At 31.2% G+C, this 19,263-nt stretch overlaps 1 protein-coding gene and 1 long non-coding RNA gene across 3 annotated transcripts; one reads left to right on the top strand and one right to left on the bottom strand.

Annotated features, from left to right (window-relative positions):
- Nucleotides 1-1,109: 1,109 nt before the first annotated feature.
- LOC101498624 (calcineurin-binding protein 1) lies at nucleotides 1,110-14,855 on the bottom strand. Of its 2 annotated transcripts, none has more exons than XM_004501031.4 (18): nucleotides 14,658-14,854; nucleotides 14,435-14,509; nucleotides 13,991-14,151; nucleotides 12,898-13,109; nucleotides 10,243-12,122; nucleotides 9,054-9,260; nucleotides 8,283-8,948; nucleotides 7,948-8,183; nucleotides 7,583-7,793; nucleotides 7,335-7,490; nucleotides 7,088-7,245; nucleotides 6,814-7,006; nucleotides 5,357-5,739; nucleotides 4,798-4,978; nucleotides 3,687-3,916; nucleotides 2,886-3,549; nucleotides 2,568-2,640; nucleotides 1,110-1,462 (listed from the first exon to the last, which is right to left on the bottom strand). In XM_004501031.4, the coding sequence occupies exons 1-18, from the start codon at nucleotides 14,658-14,660 to the stop codon at nucleotides 1,284-1,286; spliced, it is 5,868 nt and encodes a 1,955-aa protein (XP_004501088.1). In that variant the 5' UTR covers nucleotides 14,661-14,854; the 3' UTR covers nucleotides 1,110-1,283. The 2 variants fall into 2 exon arrangements, 1 of the variants encoding a protein (XP_004501088.1); XR_012163161.1 differs by having other exon boundaries at nucleotides 1,394-1,462; nucleotides 2,865-3,549; nucleotides 14,658-14,855.
- On the top strand, nucleotides 3,715-4,661 carry LOC140920329 (uncharacterized). The gene is made up of 2 exons (XR_012163162.1): nucleotides 3,715-3,952; nucleotides 4,112-4,661. It is a non-coding gene; the product is annotated as an uncharacterized lncRNA (long non-coding RNA).
- Nucleotides 14,856-19,263: the final 4,408 nt, after the last annotated feature.

Raw genomic sequence — 19,263 nt, 5'->3', positions numbered from 1 at the left:
TATATATATATATATATATATATAATAGTTATATTATTGACTATTTTGAATGTTACATTAACCATTAAAATATAAGAGATTAATTATTTTAAAGTATTTAATGTTATGTATTTTAGAGGTTAATGAGATATATATTTAAAAAATAGTTAATAAAATATATTTTAATGGTCAATAAAGTATTTAAAGTAGTTAATGCGACAAGTTAATATAGTGTTACAAAAATTTACAGAGATATTGAGATTAAGTCTACTGGGATATTATTATCTATGAATTTAATTATTCCTGCAATTGCGACTTTCAGATTTGTTAAACTTTTTTTATGTGTTGATTATAATTTTTAAGAAAATAATTAGTTGTATTGATTTTAGTAATAAAATAAATTTTATTTACTTAAATACATTTATTAATTATAGCTAGTCGGGAAGTTTTATGAGTTGAATTATAATAAATAAAGAAGAAATAAAATAATTAATATTTTATTAGTATAAAAAGAAAATAGCAAATAACACTTTTAAAATGACAAGAATGATAAGTCAAACAGCAGTTATTCGTAGAAAATTGATGTACAGTTTTTTTAGTGCTGTGCTTCCAGCTGCTCATCAAAATTATGATAAAGCTTGGACTTCCATCAGAGATTGTACTGAACCATACAAACTACCTTTTCGGAAATCAACATAATGCAATACACTAGGCGGTCAAAAACTCACAATTATGTTCAAAAAATTCATTAGGATATAAAAAGAAGATGGAAGACATTTGAAGTTATTGACTATTGTGGTTCAACTGAAATTTCCCTTGAAGGCATGGTTCAGCTGTTTCCATTCAAAATTTATTTTCAACTATAAGCTATCATCATTTTCACAGTTTGGAAAGAAGAAAGGATAATGGAGAAAAAAACTAACAACTACTGATAGATCCTTAGGAACTAGATATATTATTTGTCAAATATTTAGCAACAAATTTGAGCATAAGTTTTTTAGAGGCATTATTTACAATCTTTTACATAGTACTGAGTACGGTTGCTATAACTACGTTGTGGATGGTAGTAATAGTAACGGCATCGTAATTTTGATTTATTTAATATAATAAAATTAGATCCATAAAAGAAATTCTTAAAAATTAGTGAGCATATTCACTCTATTAATCATCATGCGACAGAAACAATCAACGCAAACCACTAATTGTTCACAATTAGAATTCGATTGATATTTGTATACTCATCGCATTTTCTAATACAGATTGGGATTTACAGGTTTGTTAAAACTTATACACTTTACAAGTAGTCAATCTCGTGCATCGCCTTCACGTGCGATTGCATTACTTTTCTCTGCATCGTTGGTGGTACATTGATGTAATTGAGGAGAACCAAATAGATTCTTCTGAATGTCCTCCGGGCAAAGTAGACTACTGGTTGTTGTGACATGGGTAGAATCAACATCATTTGATCCACTTCTACCGATACCTGCAACCAACAAGTAACCGTTAAGCATAAACAATCAAATACTACCTCTATTCCTTAGGAAATCAATGTACCCTTCCCCTAATCTATTTATGTGAATAATAGAAAGACAAATTTTTCTGAATGTGCTTGAATTGCTTAACAGTTAGCAGCATACTTGTTTAATTTATATACTATATATGGAATTTACAATGACGGAGGGAGTATATATGGAAATTACAATTATGATAAATGAAAAGATGCAATTTACAATGGAGCAATTAAGCTAGCACTACTTCGTATGATGCATTGAACTTGTTCTACTTGCTAATTGCTATACTATGGATCTAAAATACTTGGGAAGTGAAACGTTAAAGAGGTCTAGAAAAGTGGAAGATTTCGAGTTTTTATTTTCAACAATTTACTATCTTATGGTGCAATTATTCCCTCGTCTCATATTAAATGTCAAGCTTAGAATATTTGTCTTTCTCCTATTATGTCATTTTAGAATACTAATGAAGTATAATTTTTTTTTCACTAATAGACTCTTTCATATTATATCTCACTTTACTTTACTACTAACAAAGATACTAGAGTAAATATAACTTATTTTATCGTAGAAACTCAATTATTTTATTAAGTGTTTATATCGCTAAACCACATGTAATATGAAATGGAATTATCCTAAAAATGTTATTTTAAATATTTCATTTATTTGCCATAACTTTTTTTTGGATAATAAAATTTTAAAAAAATAATTAAAATGAAAAAATTATTTTGAGAAGCTCTTCAAAATCATTTTTGAAATACACTTTTTTTTTAAAAAAAAGTTGATTTTTATCGTGTTAAAATCACTAATAATGAACATCTAAGTTATTGAATATCAAAATTGCTTTTTTTAATAGATAACAAATGAGTCTGAAATAATTTCTACTATTTTATGTAAATTCTCATACAAATCATTTTCAAATCTATAAAAAAAATTTAAAAATCTTAAAGAAACAGGTCTATTTTCTATTACAATAAATAGCTAAAGGTGCTATTGACAAAAGCATTATTAACCTTTGAAAACAGAATTCTTTTACATAAGCGATAATTAAAAAAGAACAGAAAGAGTATGATAAAATACCTGGAAGAGTTGGGGCAGTCGCAGGTGAGTTTGTAAACGCAGGTGACATTCCACTCCCCCTTTTCATCTTTGACTGCATAACAGAACCAAATGTAAGGATTGATGTTCAAAGTCAAATGAGTCGGTTACTTCAGAATCATGCAAGATCGAGTAAGTAAACATGATACAGGATTATATAGAGCATAGTAATCTTTAGTGCTAGTACATTTGGCAACAAAAGTTGGAGAAATTTACAGTGCCAATAATTCTGAAATTCCCCGACTTAAATTGTCATATGGAAATGTACGCTGAACTTACAGCTTAGGAGACTTGGTATACCTTTGAAATTTCTTCACAATGCTTTACAACAATTGATATATTTGCATAACGTCCATGCACTAGCGCATAGGCCCACAAGAGAAGCTTCCTTGCGATGCTCAGGTCAAGGGCTTCAACCCCGGTCATAGTTGGGTTGAATGGTGTCTCTGTTACTAATTGAGAAGGAACTAAATAAAAGCTGAGGCCCGAGGAAAGCACCACAGAAGAACTCTCCCGGTAAAAATTATAGCAAGCTCTGAGCAAAGTGTTTGCTGTTTCCAAATTATCATCAGAAGCCTTCTTGACCAGTATATCCTTTATTTTAGATAAAATGGCACTCCATTTTGTTTCAAACTTTTCTAGAAGAGATGGATCTTCGAAATCTGTTATCCATAATTCATGTGGCTGCAAATCAATATAGAGCAACTGGCTATTGTCCATCCCACCATCAGTCAAATTATGGACCTGAATCGCATTTGAGAATCCACACGATACAGGAGTGATTTGTGCCAAATTATATATAAGAGCTCGACACAAAGCAACAGAAGCATGCTTACAGACTTTTGCACAACTACTATTTGAGACCTTTGGATTCTTAAAACGTTTTCGAATCTTCTCATTTATTGCTTCGAGAGTTTCCAGTTTTCCATTTATCTCCAATAATACTATATGTTCATGAAGATACCTGCAATTATTTGAGGATCAAAATTAATTTTACCATTGGAAAAACAGACAGCAAAGACATTATAGTTCAGTTCAACCAGAGAAGTAAGTTTTGTAGACAAAGAATTGGTTCAATTTTTTTTTTAATAATAATATTACCCATATATGATACTCTCTGGTGTATTAGGGCACTCAATTTCAGGCAAGCTGCATATTTCTGGCCATAAGCTTCCTTGCTCCATAAACAAAGCAAACATTCTCTCCAGCACATGGTCAGAACTGCTCCCTGGAACAGAGGCAGTAGTCTGAGAATGGCACATGGATGAAATCAGGGTCTTTAAATATTTTCCGATGGCCACTGGTACAAGATCTTCAATACATAATGAAAACTGCATTTGTGGTAAAAGAGAGACAAAACAGATCAGGTATGTAATACTTTCAGATCTGAGAACATAATGTGCAAATATGACAAGAAATTTAAGTTGAGAGTGACTAATACATAATATTACTTTTTGTCAAAAAATACATCATATTACTTGAGTCTCAACAATACTGTAAATTTGTATGCATCTTTGGCGGGTTAGGAAAGGGGTTGTGCTCATGACAGCAAGTACCGAAAAATAGGGAGAAAAAGAAAAGGACAAATACTAAAGCTTCAAAGGCTGCTTAAGAAACATATTTGAGGTGTCTAGGGGAAGGAGCAAATAATTAATGAGGTTGGTTTTATTATTATTGAAGAACCGGGAGGAGGAACACTATCATCTATTGGATTGGAATGCATAGTTGAATGAATCAGCAATAGAAACTTCCAATCATTGCTTTAGAGGCAAAACCGACCTGATTATGTTTGGGTTTTTTGTATAAAGTATGTTTTTTATGGAGACAAAGTTGCAGAGAAAGGGAGGATATGGTAGGTACAAGATCAGACTGATTTATATAAAATATACTGGCAAGAGTTTTTCTTTTTCTTCAGATAAATCTGATAACAAATCCTTCCATTTGAGATCAGATTTTGATATGAACGTGAAAATGTGAATGGGTTCCTTTCTTAAGGCTGTATAAATTGTAAATCCATATCTCCGAAGACATAATTTCATCTTATTATCTAAAAGGAAATAAAGTCAAATCAGCAAATGATGCATCAAGTGAAAAATAAAGATTATAAAGATAGAGTGCTTCCATTTCCATGAGAACAAATGAGGCATAACTAAGTAACAGCAGTTATCGTTTACGGAATTATAATTGTTAAATCAGGCTTCTTGGGATTTACCCGCTTATCTCCCCGGAGAGAAACATATGCACGTTCAAGAATACATCTATCTCCTGTCTCCTCCAATAGTTTGAGATAAAACAGCACATACTTCCGAATACAAGTAATGAATTTTCGAGAACTTTCTGGTAAGTTAACCTCGAGGGATTTTTTATTACCAGCAGAACCTGGTGCCTTGCGCCTGATATCATTAAATGCAAAGTAGAAATTAGTTTAGTTATTGACAATATCACTGTTTCCCGGCTCCTGTGCAATACAGATAACAAATCCATCAAGTGTTATTTTATTGAGTGGGAAGCCCTCAAGTTATTTAAGGAAATTTAGGAATGATTTCTTTTCATTTGCAAAAAAGAAAAAAGATTACATGAGATTCTATCTTTTAAATCTTCAAAGCTTTTTATGACATTCATTAGTAATACCAAAGTATTTGTCACATGCCCTTGGACATTACTCATTGTATGAACCATCAATATTCAATTGTTTGACAAAATTTCATTTCATAAGTTTAAACAAAAAAAGTTAAAATATAAAAAGGTAATCAATAATAATAAAAATGTACCTTCCTTTTTTTGCCATGCTATCGATTTCCCACATATTTATGGTAAATGACGAGCGTGAAGATTTGAAGCAGAAAGATAGATGATCTTTTGCCCTCTCTATATCACCATTCTCACCCCTTCTATACAGCCCTTGAGCCAACATGTATCTGGCCTTATGGAAATGTTTGAGATCCCCCTCTACACAAGTTTCCAGCGCAGAAAGGCAATCATTGTAAAGCATGGACCATGCAGTACCCAATTTGAGTAACCCTTCATCCTTTGTTTCCACATCATTGGCATGAATACATCTCTCCTTTGTATTTAATGATGAGCTATCCGTGCTGGCAAGGATACTTATGACAGCGTCTTTTACAGATTGATCAAAGGAGTTTGCAGAAAGAACCTGTTGAGGACCAGACAACACAGTTAAGAATATAGATCAAATTCAACCCTATACTATGCAGCAGAAAAGTGATGCTTAGCAACCAGGACAATGGCTGATTCATAATATTACGAATGTTAACAGTATTGAACTATTCAGATTTGACCCCTTTACTAAATGCAAGAGTTTATCTATAAATAAAGTCACTCTGCAGGCAAAAAAGAACACAAATTTGACTGTCTTCTAATCCAAAATTCTGCCATGTTCTTCTCTTATGTCATCCATCTTATACTCTAGTCCACGAGTGAGTAAAAGGTCTTTATTATGTAAAATATCATTGATTGATAGTGCGGAATTTTCTTATTTTATTTTCTGTATCTTTACAGTAATACAAAGCAGAATTTATACAGACTAGGAGATTAAGGCTGGGTGCTGATCTAGCCTAGGAATTAGGGAAGTTATTCTCCTCATAATTGCTAATTTTAATAAGATAGGAAAGGCTAGGAATTAGCTAATACTAATCTATATTTAATGGACATAAAGCTGTCATAAAATTGTACACAGCAGAATCTGTTGATTCTCCTTAATTAGCGTCAATCTTCAACAGATAGGAATCCAAGATAGTGGTGATCTTTGAATATATTGTTCTCTATTGATAGCTGGCAACAGTTAAGGTTAAGTTTTTTCCTTCTAAATGTTTGGAATGAAAGTTACGGTAGCGTGATATTAAAACTGGTTCATAATTCTTCTAATAATAAAAAAATTGTTTCTTAATTGTTGGGACAATATTTTTTTATTAAAAAAAAGTACTGGTTTTTTTTTATTCCAAAAAAGTATTGAAAAGTTCAAAACACAAATGATAAAATTTATATTTAGCATGATAAAAAAATCATCTCTATAATTGAATATTAGTCTCAATTTACTTTAAGGATTCAAGTCCATCAAAAAATTAAAGGTTGATCTTTAAATACAACTGTAAAAGACATGAAAAAAAAAAGCATGAAAGTTAATGCAATTAGAGTACATGGACAAATGCAAAAGCAAACAAATAAAGTAATATCAAAATATAGTAAAGCAATCAGAAAGGGGGGAAACCTTCAGAATCTCCAGATTCTGTTTTCCACACTTAAATAATAGCTTCAAGCGAGAGGCATGCATCCTATAGACAGGATCAACAGCTGAGGTGTTCAAAGCAATAGCTTTGTCATAATATGATAATGCAATTTCATGTGAATATCCAAGCTTTTCGCTAAGTTTACCCAAGTAAAATGCATGCAACCAATCTTGCCTGTAAGAGAATAAAAGCAGTTCATTATCGTCATAATACCAGATAAATGCAGAAAATAAGACACGGGGAAAAAGGATATACTTAAGTGCGAAGGCTTTCTTAAAATGTTTCATTGAGTTCTCACAAAACACCATCCATGCTGCATCCTTCAAGGGCAAAACAGATCTCTGATCATAAAATGGGACTACATTTTGAAGACTGTCGTAGTATACCAATGCCAATAACTCATGTATCTCGCACTGAAAATACAACAAAAAAGTTAAACACAGAATCAATGTCTACCGAGAAAAGGAAATTTTAAATGGAGTGAATATATGCAGGGTGAAACCTGCTGAGCAGATGTCTTTGCCAAAGCTAAACCCATTAGTAGGCACCTTCTACTCCTTCTTCGACTTGTTTCCACTCTCTCAGATAAAGTAGGATTCTTCCTCCATCCTATTACGTTAATGTGCTTGCTACCATCATTAAGCAACAAATCTACTTCCTAGCTCAGTGCAACCAATAAACATGTATGAATTTTTAATGTTAACTAACATATTCAGATATCAAGATGTCATTGTTTATCTGAAAATTTACCTCATCATAAATATTTCCAAGTCGCTGCCAGCTTTCAAAGCGCAGAGGATTGTACATGAGATCATATTTGAAGAGCTTAGCATTTTGCTGAACAAATTCTTCCCCTTCTTTGGTCAGCACAAATCCAGGCCATTTATCTGTTGCACTCATTTCCTCTGACAGAGCTAAGAAATAATACAAGTTACAGTACACGTCCAAATATGGCTCAGACCTGAAAAGTCAAAAACACTTTTGAGATAAACCTAAAAATATAAAAACATGGAATATCATGGATATATAGTAGCCATTAAATATGATTTGTATGAGACAGGTAAAGAATAAGATATATAAATAAATAAACATCACAGTACGGTGTAAATGCATACCTCCTCAATAGTGTTGTGCTATACTGTCCAAGGCCTCCCACATCAGGAAACATGATCTTAGTTATAGTTTCGAGAAATCCTTCAGACCCAGCCTCCTCTGATAGTTTATCTTCACATAGATTAGGATCATCTAGGAACTTATCAATAGGATTTCCTGTCAAAAGGTCTTCTGGTGGCTGAAGAAAGTGTTTCCTAATAGCTCTTAAAACTCTGCGAAGTTTGACCAGTCCAGTTTTCTAACAGATAAAATATTTAGCAAAAAATAAAAAATTGTAATTTCAGTACCACATTGTGTAAACTAGCTGAGCAATACAAATTAAAGAGAGAGTACTCACAGAAGATGCCTTTGCATAAGGAAGAACATATTTGAAAACATCCGCACACTGTTCCTTGGTTTGATAATCTCCCCGGCATGAATTTTTGTGCATCACTAGATCATCTTCATAGGATGAATCAGACCTTAGGTTTAATCCATATAAACAGAAAAAGCATTGATCTAAGGCGCTGTCAATGTTGGACTCAAGTTCTTCCCTTTCATCTTCAGAAAGTTCATTTCCACATTCAATCAATTGATTGCATGAATTTTCACCCTTAACTAACTTACCGTCAGTCCCAGCACCCACGTTATTTTCACACTCTACTTCCTTACTATCTTTACTCTGTACTTTGCAAGATGAAATGCTTTTAGATATTATTCCTTCACAAACATCCTTTTTCACAGAATTAATTTCATCAATTCTGGTCGAATCCATCTGGAAATCTAATGTATCTGATTTTGAATCTTCCATAGATGCATTGACAACACTGTTTTTGGACGTTTCTTCACATCGGATTGATTCTTTATTTTTAAGGTTAAAGCAGGATTTAAGCTTCATATCCAAAGCCAAGAGATGCTTTATTGCAAATCTAAGAAATGTTCCTTCTTCACCTTTGCCACCTTCTCCGACACAGCAAAGCCCATATTCAGCAAGCATGTCATGCGTTGCAACAATTAAATCAACCTGAGTTGAGAATTCCGGAAAGAATGGTAGAGGTTTCAATTAAAAACTGAATAACTAAAAAGGGAAATCATTCAAAGTAAAATTATGTACAACGAGATAGCTAACTTGAGTTTTGATAGGTGTGGTTCGGCTAAGATGCTGAAGTTTGCAGAAAACAATGGCTGCATCAACAAAACAGCTACTTTCCACTTGATCGGAGATTACTTGTGCCGAGGTCTTGTTGCAGACAAGTACATTTGCGACATAGCTCATTATTAACAACAACAGAGATTGCATTTGACAAAGGCTGCTTGTTGGAACAGTGAGGCCATCCTGCAAACGTATGAACATAAATGCTTTCACGACAAATGACATTCTAAAGTAACATAATAAGGAAATAGGCGGTGCTGCCCATAAAACCATGTTACACTAAATTGGATTGGCAATATCACAGATATGGCTGATTATTTTTCATAAAAATTTAAAGTTTATGACAAAAAGGGAGGAAAGTGTAATTGAGAGGATAATAATATATACTCCGCAACAATAGAAGAAAGTAGCAAAGAGAAAGAGAAAACCAAGAATGCAGCAGAGCTGCGAAGCTTCTCGATATATCAGAAATGGAACAGTCACGAGCAATACAATAGAGAAGAGGCATAAACACAACCTAATAAAGCATATCTAGGGGCAATTTAAGGTCCTTAAAATCAGAGCAATCCACTCCACCCAATTACAGAATTAGACAGTAAAAATTGATTACCAAAGTCCTGATTCCTTCCAAAATCAATAAAATGATCTGTAATGAATTATTGCAATGCAAAGTGAAATTGGACAGTCAAGATTGACCCCAACATATCAAACAGTTTAGTCCACTAAAAAGTAGGCAGTGACAAAATAATTAGGTCACTGTCTCCAAACTCAAACTGCGCATAACATACACATGTAACATACATATCAGGAGAAATCGTTTAGCCCAAAATATCAATAAGCAAACACCACTAATGCAAGGGGGGTGAGCTTTTTTGTTTTTACATGGAACAATGAGCTTCTTTTACCACATCGAGGAGGCATGTCAAGTTTATCCAAAAGGAGTAATTATAAGTCGAAGTTCATGGATTAGGGTAATTACACAGTCTCATAATAGACAATTAGTAGGGCAGGTTTTAACTAATGGGTTTATTGTGCACAGGAAGTAGAACAAACGACAAATATAGTTCATGAACTACATGGATCAACGGAAAAGTGATTTTAAAGAAATACACCTCACAGATAGACAGCTTAGAATCCAAGACTACTGACAATGATATTTACTCACGGAATCTCCACAGTGATCAATAACTTTCTTCACTTGTGATATACAGTCAGAGAGTGCCTCCACTTCCTCGGCAACCAAGTGACTACAGTGCTTGCCAGAAATTTCATTTGAGTCGGTATCCAAGTTAGAAGGCGCAATGAAACCAAGTGTTTGATCAGAACATTTAATTGATGTAATACTTGTATTCAAACCCATCAATGCCATAAGTATTTTCAATTTTCTGTAATGACAATTGAAATACATATCTACATCCATTGGTTTTGTCTTCTGACATGCTTCAATTAGAACATCTAGAGCCATGAGCTCGATGGAAGTTATCTTTTCATCTTTTTTATCTGCCATGGATAAGGAAAATGAATCAATGTAGACATCCTGTGTGGAGAACAGAAGGGGAGAAAGTAGAGATACACACTCAAAAAACTTTTCTTCTTCCATCATCCTAATGACAGATTTTTCCATCAAAAAGTTGACCTTCAATATATTAACTTCATAAAGAACTCTATCAATGTTTAGCTCTTTTACATCCTTGCAATGTGGGCGGGGGACTGAACCTGGAGAATGTTCCATTTTTTCCCTTGTTGCCAAAAGTGACAAAGCCATACAAAATTCTTCACAAGCTTTTGCCTTGTTGCCTTCAAAAATAGACAATCTCCCACTTATCCAGAAAAATCGAGACCAGAAGGAACTGTTTTTCATCATAAGGAAGCTGTCTAAACGTGAATTATTCTCAGTGGAGGTATCTGTTGATGTTCCACTAGTCTCTTGGAAACCATGAGTTAAAATGCAATCTTCATTCAAGACACTAGTCAAGTGAAAAGGATAATCAAGAGCTACAGACTCTATGATCTTGCAGAGATGATAAGATGCCTCTGACATCCATTCCAGTTGTTTAGAACCAGTGGGGCAGCATAACCCAAACTCATAATACAGCTCAGCAAGAAAAATATTACACTCAGCAGTTCTATCCTTTCCCCAATGCCTTATCAACTTTTCCATCTCCAGAAATTTGACAAAAGCATCCTGAAATGGGAGGCCTTGTCTTGAGACCTTTTCTAACAGCAAGTACCCCATATGATAAGCACCATAATTATTTGAAGTTTCTCTCAAAAATGCAGAAACATTATCATATTCAGAATTTCCTGATGAGGATAGTGCCGCAGTATCACTATCAAAAGTTTCTTGATCACCCAACCCATCAGCAATGAAAGGTTCAAGATACTGAATGACAACCTTGGCAGGGTTCTTGCCACAAGAAGAGTTTGATTCTTCTTTCCCTGGTTTACGGCTCCGGAGCCTTTCAAGTCGAGAACTCCGCCTTTCGTGTGGTTGTTCTTCTTGGATATTTGCTTCTTTCTCTTTAAAAACACTTGCTTGTCCTATATTATCATCACCACAAGCTCTATTTTCACCACTTAACCCTTTCACTTCCACAGTGTTCACAACAGCTTCTGAACTACAAGGTAAGTTTATTCTTAGCCTGATGTCCGGAGAATTGCATGTTTTTTTAGATTCTATCTCGGAAATTTGCAGATTTGAAGGCAATAAGATCTCCAGCAGCGCATCAGCAAGAGCCACCCAGGAAGCTTCTGTCAGGTTTAGATCTTTGTTTTGGTTCAGCTTTTTGAATGCAACATCCTCATCTAGATTCTCATCTTTAGCTTTTCTCTTGTCAGGAAATTTGAGCCGCACATGTTTTGGTTCCAATTTGTCTATGCCTCTGGGAGCAAATGGCAATGGTTCTGATTCTTCAATGGTATTTCTAACATGGAGAGCACGAGAATGTGACGGCCAGTGCCTCAAAATCAACTCAGCAACAGAAAGGCAAGCAACTTCATCACCAATTGCGATAAGAACTTCCAAAAGTTTCTCCATGCAATTCCCTGCAGACACGTATCAAGGGTATAAAATCACAGATGCACAAATAGACATGTATACACTATGTGCATGTTTGCATAATTGAAATAGAACTACTATTGAACAGAATACATTATGAAAATAACTTTTAAAGGATGAACTTTATTGTCTGAAATGATTATCCAAACAATTTTGAAAGAACTGGTTTTGTCTGGATAAGGATTAAGGATGACCTTTATGTTTTGGCAATGCAAACAAATTCGACCTTGAGCCACAGTGGTGGAAGGGGTGAAAGGTTGCATATCTTTGTTCTTCCCCATACCCCATAATTTTGGGAGCTTTGTGCCTTTTGATGCCTTTTTTAAGTTATGCATGGACAGCATTGGGTGAATTTATTTTTAAAAATACAAGTTTAAAAAAAACAATTAAATGCAATGAATTCTAGCTGACTGTCCATTCAGTGAGAAGCAACAGATTATATTACAATTGGTGGAATGGATTTCTTACTGCTCAAGATGTTAATTACATTTTTGTAGCTAATACAAAAAAATGTTTAAAGTGATTCTAGGGTCCAAAATGCAATTGCACACTGTGGATGTAATTCTTCAATTTTATCCAAACATGCTCATATACAAGCAAGAATAGATAGATAGACAGTTCAAAAGACACTCAATGGGAATACATGAAGGGATTCAACCCATTGGTGTAAACAGAAAATGAATCTCACATAAAAGAAATACCAATGAGCACATCATTAAGTAACCACAAGAAAAATGATATAATAACAATTTCTGTGCTTACAGTTATTAGGGCTGCACAAGAGGCCTTGCTCAAATGCCCAACGTGAAATGCTCAGTGATCCCATTGAACATGACAATGTTCCCAGCTGGTTCCAGACAACAGAATCTTTAGAATCAATCTCCACAGCTTGAAGATAACAGTGTAGAGCATTCTCGTAATGAGTAGAACCTTGCTGAAGAAAAACTGCAGCAAGGTTTTTCAATGCCAAAAATCTGTAGAAACCTCTGTAAGTAACACTTACATGTATATTTAAGTGAACGGTGAATTGGCAATAGATAAGAGGAACTAACTGTTACAAACATCATAGAATGATGAAGTTATAGGTTTTAGATAAAAGAAGGAGAATAGAAATAATAACAACTTTACATATGATAATAGTGTAAAACTATGATATTATTCGATACAAAGGCCTAAACTCTAACCCTTATTTATAGGGATACAAGACTCCTAATCCTAAATAAATAGGAAAATCAGGAAACTAAATCATGATATAACTAATCTTAGGAGACAGTGTAAGATCCTCTAATATTAGAAACTAATCTTGTGAGATAAACTACAACACTCTAACATAAATCAAGTTTTTTCGGATACTTTATTATATTCTAACACTAACAAATCAAACTGGACAAGTTATAAAACTTGTCACAAAACGTCATAATCCTAACCATTAAGCATATAACAAAGCTGAGAAGATACTGAATTGACCCAGTCTAGTATCTGAAGCATTGCAAGAAAAGCGACAGCTTATGCAGATAGAAGAATAGAAACCTGCAACGTGAATTCAAACAATGCACGTGTATATAGGTTTCACCTAAACAGCACCATATAAGCACAGTGTGTGTGACTCTGTAATACTAATCAGTAAAAAAGAACATTTACCAGCTATGTGTTTTATGAACAATAAAAGAAGTGACAAAATCATTATCAGAACCAATAGAGTCTCCTAAAACTTAACTTAAGGGAAATTTTAACAATAAATTTGAGCTCGATGTTGCTTCACAAAGCAACATACTGAAATAGGAAACTTTACGAAGATACAACAACGATAGTGCAGTGGAATACTTCATATAGAGTATGTAGTAGAGATTGAAACCTGAGCTGCAATAGATGACCGTCACCCGCACCTCTATCCACCTGAGCACTAGCAATAAGAGGATCTTTAAGGACAGATTCTAAGAGCTGGCGAGCCTTTTCATATTCTTTTGCTTGTAACTTGACAAGTCCCTCATGATAAGTTTGAGAAAGATGAAATTCCTGAAATAACAGATAATGAAAAATAAAACATCATATTAAATGAATATATTGGCAATGTAGCCCCTGAGTTTGGAACCTATAAAAAGCAGAATGCAATTAACACTCAATTAAAAGTAAAAATAAAAAATAAAATAAAATAAAAAGATAAACATAACATACGTGAAGAACAAGCTATTAAATAAGAGTATAATGAAATAATTTAAAGAACCATAGTCTTTGGAACCTAAGCAAAGTTCTGAAAAATGGTTAACATAATCATTCAGAGAGAATTAGAGGAACGTGCCTGGGCTTCTTTGGTGGGAGCTAGTGGTTCCCAGTGACATTGAGAGTCAGTATCATTGATAGCTGCAATTGAGAACTGAAAAACCAAAACCGAAAAACTTTTATCACAATGCAAACTTCAAAACTCGGAAGAGAAAACAATGCGAGAATGCAAGAAGCTACCAAGGTTAATGTAACTATGATAGTGATAACGAAGATGCGTGATAAAACATGTAATATCATACCATAATTTGATGTTCAGGGTAACGAATGTTGACGCGGTTGAATATATCTTTGCTGTAGAATCGCCAATTTAGGGTTCCAGCCTTCGATTTTGTCTTTCAGAATTTTTCCGGTTGTGACTTGTAAGGGAAGGAGGGAGAGCGCGCACTCAGAACCGCCGTTCAACTATTATTTCACAAACGACGCCGTTACACCAAAATAGTGTATACTCTTTATGGCAAATTCTAATATCAACTTTAATCCACTATAAACCACTTTAAAAAATATTTAAAATTCAAACTATTGAGGTTGTTTTTCAAAAATAGATGTTAATGATATTTTTTTTTTTTATTATTGAAATAGTGAATGATACGGTTTAGTTCAAGTATATCATAGTTTATAAAGAGGAGGAGAGTTATTTGTTATGATTTCTGATAATATTATTAATTTTTTTATAATTTTAAAATATTGATCTATGAACATTATGTATAAAAATAAAAATGCTCTAAGAAGAATTCACATAAATTTGATATAGAATTATGAACTCGCTTATTATGGATTATAACTATTAAAAAAAAATAGAACTTAATGATTTATAGATTATTCTTATAAGATTTGACAGAAAATCATAAATTATTTTATATTTGTTTATCATGATAAAAATTATTTTTAAAAAATTAATTATGAAAAATAAGTTTTTTTAAAAAGTTGTTTTAAAAAAAATATAATTTTCATTTTTTATTAAATTATAACAAACATATACGTGATTTAAAAGTATTTATTTAAAAAAAAAAAAGTGAATATTCAAGAAAAAATTATAACAAATGCATCTTATTTGGTTATAGTTAGAAGTTCGGACTTCCCTAGTATTTTACTTTTTGTTATTTTCCTTTCTTCACATAATAATTTATTTATATACATATATTTTACATCGTTAATTTTTAAAGTGATATTAAGAGAATATATTGAATTAGGATTTTAAAAGATAATTTTTATATAAAAATAACATAAAGTCTTTTGGATTTTAAAATATTTGTAAGATTTTAATGAATTTTAATATCGTAAAAGACTATCAAGATTGGAATTTGGCTTTCAAATGATATTACATAAGAATTTATAGGATTTAAAAATATTTTATTGAAAATAAATTAAATTACTCAATGAATTTTAAGCAATCATTGAAGATAAATGATTATGCATACTTAATAACACAATATTTTATGTACACTTTTATTTATTTATTAAAATTCAAATTATTTCTACAAAATTCAATTTTACGTATTTAAAATCATGTCGGCATTATTTCATATCAATATAATCTTCAATAATGTATAGAGAGATTAATCATTTTTTTTTCATTTTGATTATCGTTACTCTTATATGCAACATTTTTATTGTTATCGTTATTCTTTTAAGTGTAGTGTAAGAAAAATAAGAGATTGTAATTTTTAGGGTTTAGACTCATATGTGAAAATTTGTGATTTGAAGATGAATAAATTAAAGTTGAAGATGAAAGTTGTTGAGTTTTTATTAAAAAAAAATTGAGGTTGAAGAGTAAGATTATTGAGTTTTTATTATTTAATTAGTTTATTAATTAATTAATTAGTTTTAAGTTTTTAATTAAATAATTAAATGAGTTGATAAAATGAATTTTAATTTTAAATATAAAGTATTGTCTAGTCAACAATAATTACACAGTTGTCATCTGTCGCTTCATCCAAAATTAATTATGTCACAATTTTTTTACTAAAAAAATATTCATAAATTTTTTTTTAAAACTTGTTAGAATTTGTAAGAGTATAAATCAAACTCAAAAAATTATAGAGACTAAAATCAAAACGAAACATATTTGCAAGAACCAAAAACATATTTAAATATTCAAAAAAATAGAGAACAAGATAATAATAATCTTATTGAGCACGATAAAAGAGGATAAGTAGTTATAAAATATCTTTTTAAAACGCCAACAATAGAAATAAGATTGGTTGAACGTTTTAATTCATTTCAGTCGATTTTTCATATAATGTGGATAGTCTATCTTAATTATCTCAATCTCAATTATTTTGGTACGAGTCACTGAAATAATTATGATAATTTTGTAAGGTAGATCATAAAAGTATTGTTTGAATATCACTATATTTTTATACTTTGTTTAAAGTATTCAACAAATCATAATTGAATACATCAAAACTTATTTTAAATATATTAAAATATTGATTAAATACTTGAAGATTTTTCCATTAAAAAAATATCTTTTAAAATCCTTTTAAATATTAATTGAATACACCCCGTAATTGTATTATTTTCAATGAGTTATGTCAATACACTATTTTCAAAATCTTATCGTTTTGAGTCATATGTGTATAATTAAGGGTTGCCCCAAAAATAATAAGTCAGTCAACTTCCTAAAAGAGATAGTGATTTGATACGTTGTTCATGAATCAAATATTCATGTCATGGGTCAAAAAATCTAAAGGAATATGATTTTTCACAATGTTATGCCACACATTCATGCTTCTCGAACAATCCTTAAAATATATGAGATAAATACTCATTATCAATATTACAAATAGGACAAACACTGACCTAAGTTATCTTACGATTGACACAATCGATGTTAGAGAGCAAACATTTACAAGCAATATTCCAAAGCAACACTATCAACCTTTTAGGACCATCACTCCTTCAGATTAACATGAAAATATCACTAGATTGAGGAAGTTGTACAAATTTCACGATATAGTCAAAAAAAGTTTGAATCGCATATTTAAATAAAGTTAAACGACCAACAAAGAAAGTTGTCTGACTTTCCAACTATTCAATCGACTATTCACCTTGTTAGTCATAAATTGAAAGGAATGCTTAATGACTATTGTTTGAAGTAAGTGTACACCCAGGTACTTGTCAATATCATCAATCATGTGAAATTCATATATGTCATGAATATGTTGCTAATGTTGTTAGGGTAAATTACAAGAAAATAAGCTATAGATTTATGTTTGCTTGTTGTTAGGGTAAATTACAAGAAAATAAGCTATAGATTTATGTTTGCTTGTCCTTCCACCAGAAGATATGCAAAAGATCAAAAATAGTAAAAAATAAATATTAATTTGATTCATCTCATTTTTAACAAAAAGGATTATGTTATTCAAATGTCGTATGAGAGATATTTGGCCCTCCATTTGCTAACTAAATAAGCACCCAAAACTTTTGATCAACCAAAAGGCTGACCACATATAATAATTCTCAAGAAAAATGACATAAAGATAAAAAGATATCACAACCTATTTAATAGAACGAGACTTGATTGTTGTTGTAAATATTTAACAATTTAAATTTATTATGAGTTTAAGATATAAATAAACTAAATTTTTATAAATCATAAATAAATAAAATTATGAAATTTAAAATATTTTACAAGATATGACATTAAGTCATAAAGATCATATTTGATTTGAATTAAGATACATCATTTTGTTTGTTCTCTTGTCTTTGTTGTTTTATTTTATATATATTTTTTTTTTACATTCACAATACATGACCATTAAATTATTTCTACAATATAGTGAATATTTGGTTAGTTTTTCTAATACAAGCTACACAGTGATTAAAATAAAAATTACCCACATCATAAGAATTAATCGAGATACGAACATTTCAACATCAACAAAACGAAGAAAAGATAAAGTATTATTAAAGCTATATTAATGATTAGTAGTCTTTCAAAAATAAATAAATAATACTTAGTAGTGTTATCGTTCAAGTGATAAAAAATAATGTTAATGGATTTAAAAAACTCAAATATTATTAAATGTATTTAGATATTATTTTGTGAAGACTCTTAAGATCAAATCGAATTTCGAATTCCCTTTTAAAAAAACCAAACCAAACCGCACACATATAAATTTTAATACTTACTTTTTTTATATAATTAATTTAAGATATTGCATTAATATATTATTTATTAATTTTAATTTTTTTAATTTAATATTTATTTTACTATTTCATATATTTCAATCATATTTCATCAATTTATTTTGGAATGCTATCTTTTAGTATATTACATGTTATATTTCATGTGAAAAAACATTGTATTTTGTTTGAAACTTGTTATTTCAATATATATTTATAATAATAATATTCAATCAATATTTTATAATTATAATTTTAATCAATCAGAAGACTATTTTTTTCAATGTCATTCACTAAACTGAACAACAAATATTTTTTATTTTTGAATTGGATGAATTTTTACTTAGGATCTAAATTGCATCACAAATATTAAGTAATATGTTAGGAAGAAAGTTCAAATTTAAAAGCCTCTATTTTATTATAATAATTAATATACGATGGTTTTGCTGCTAAATTTTTTAAAAGAAAAAACAAGAAATATATTTTCAAAAATCTAAAAATAGAATCCTCTTTTTTCTCTCGACAGTAGATTGACAGTAGAATCCTCCTTTTATATTTTCAGAAAATAGAAAAGAAAAGATGTAATAGGTAGGAGTAATATATTATGTCAAAAATAAATATAAATTGGAGTAATATATACGCTCCTTGTTGTTGTGTTAGGCAAAGACAAAAGAGAGAGAGAGAAGGAAGGAAGGATTTTGAAAAGAAGTAGAGAGG

This window comes from Cicer arietinum, chromosome 5, assembly GCF_000331145.2.
Source record: "Cicer arietinum cultivar CDC Frontier isolate Library 1 chromosome 5, Cicar.CDCFrontier_v2.0, whole genome shotgun sequence".
NCBI classification, from domain to species: Eukaryota; Viridiplantae; Streptophyta; class Magnoliopsida; order Fabales; family Fabaceae; genus Cicer; species Cicer arietinum.
This window is presented reverse-complemented; position numbering and strand designations above follow the sequence as displayed.

Coding starts and splice junctions, on each gene's coding strand:
- LOC101498624 (XM_004501031.4), bottom strand. Junction 7,491..7,582: donor TTGGAAATATTTATGATGAG/GTAAATTTTCAG, acceptor GCACTGAGCTAG/GAAGTAGATTTGTTGCTTAA. Junction 3,917..4,797: donor CTCTCCGGGGAGATAAGCGG/GTAAATCCCAAG, acceptor CCACAAATGCAG/TTTTCATTATGTATTGAAGA.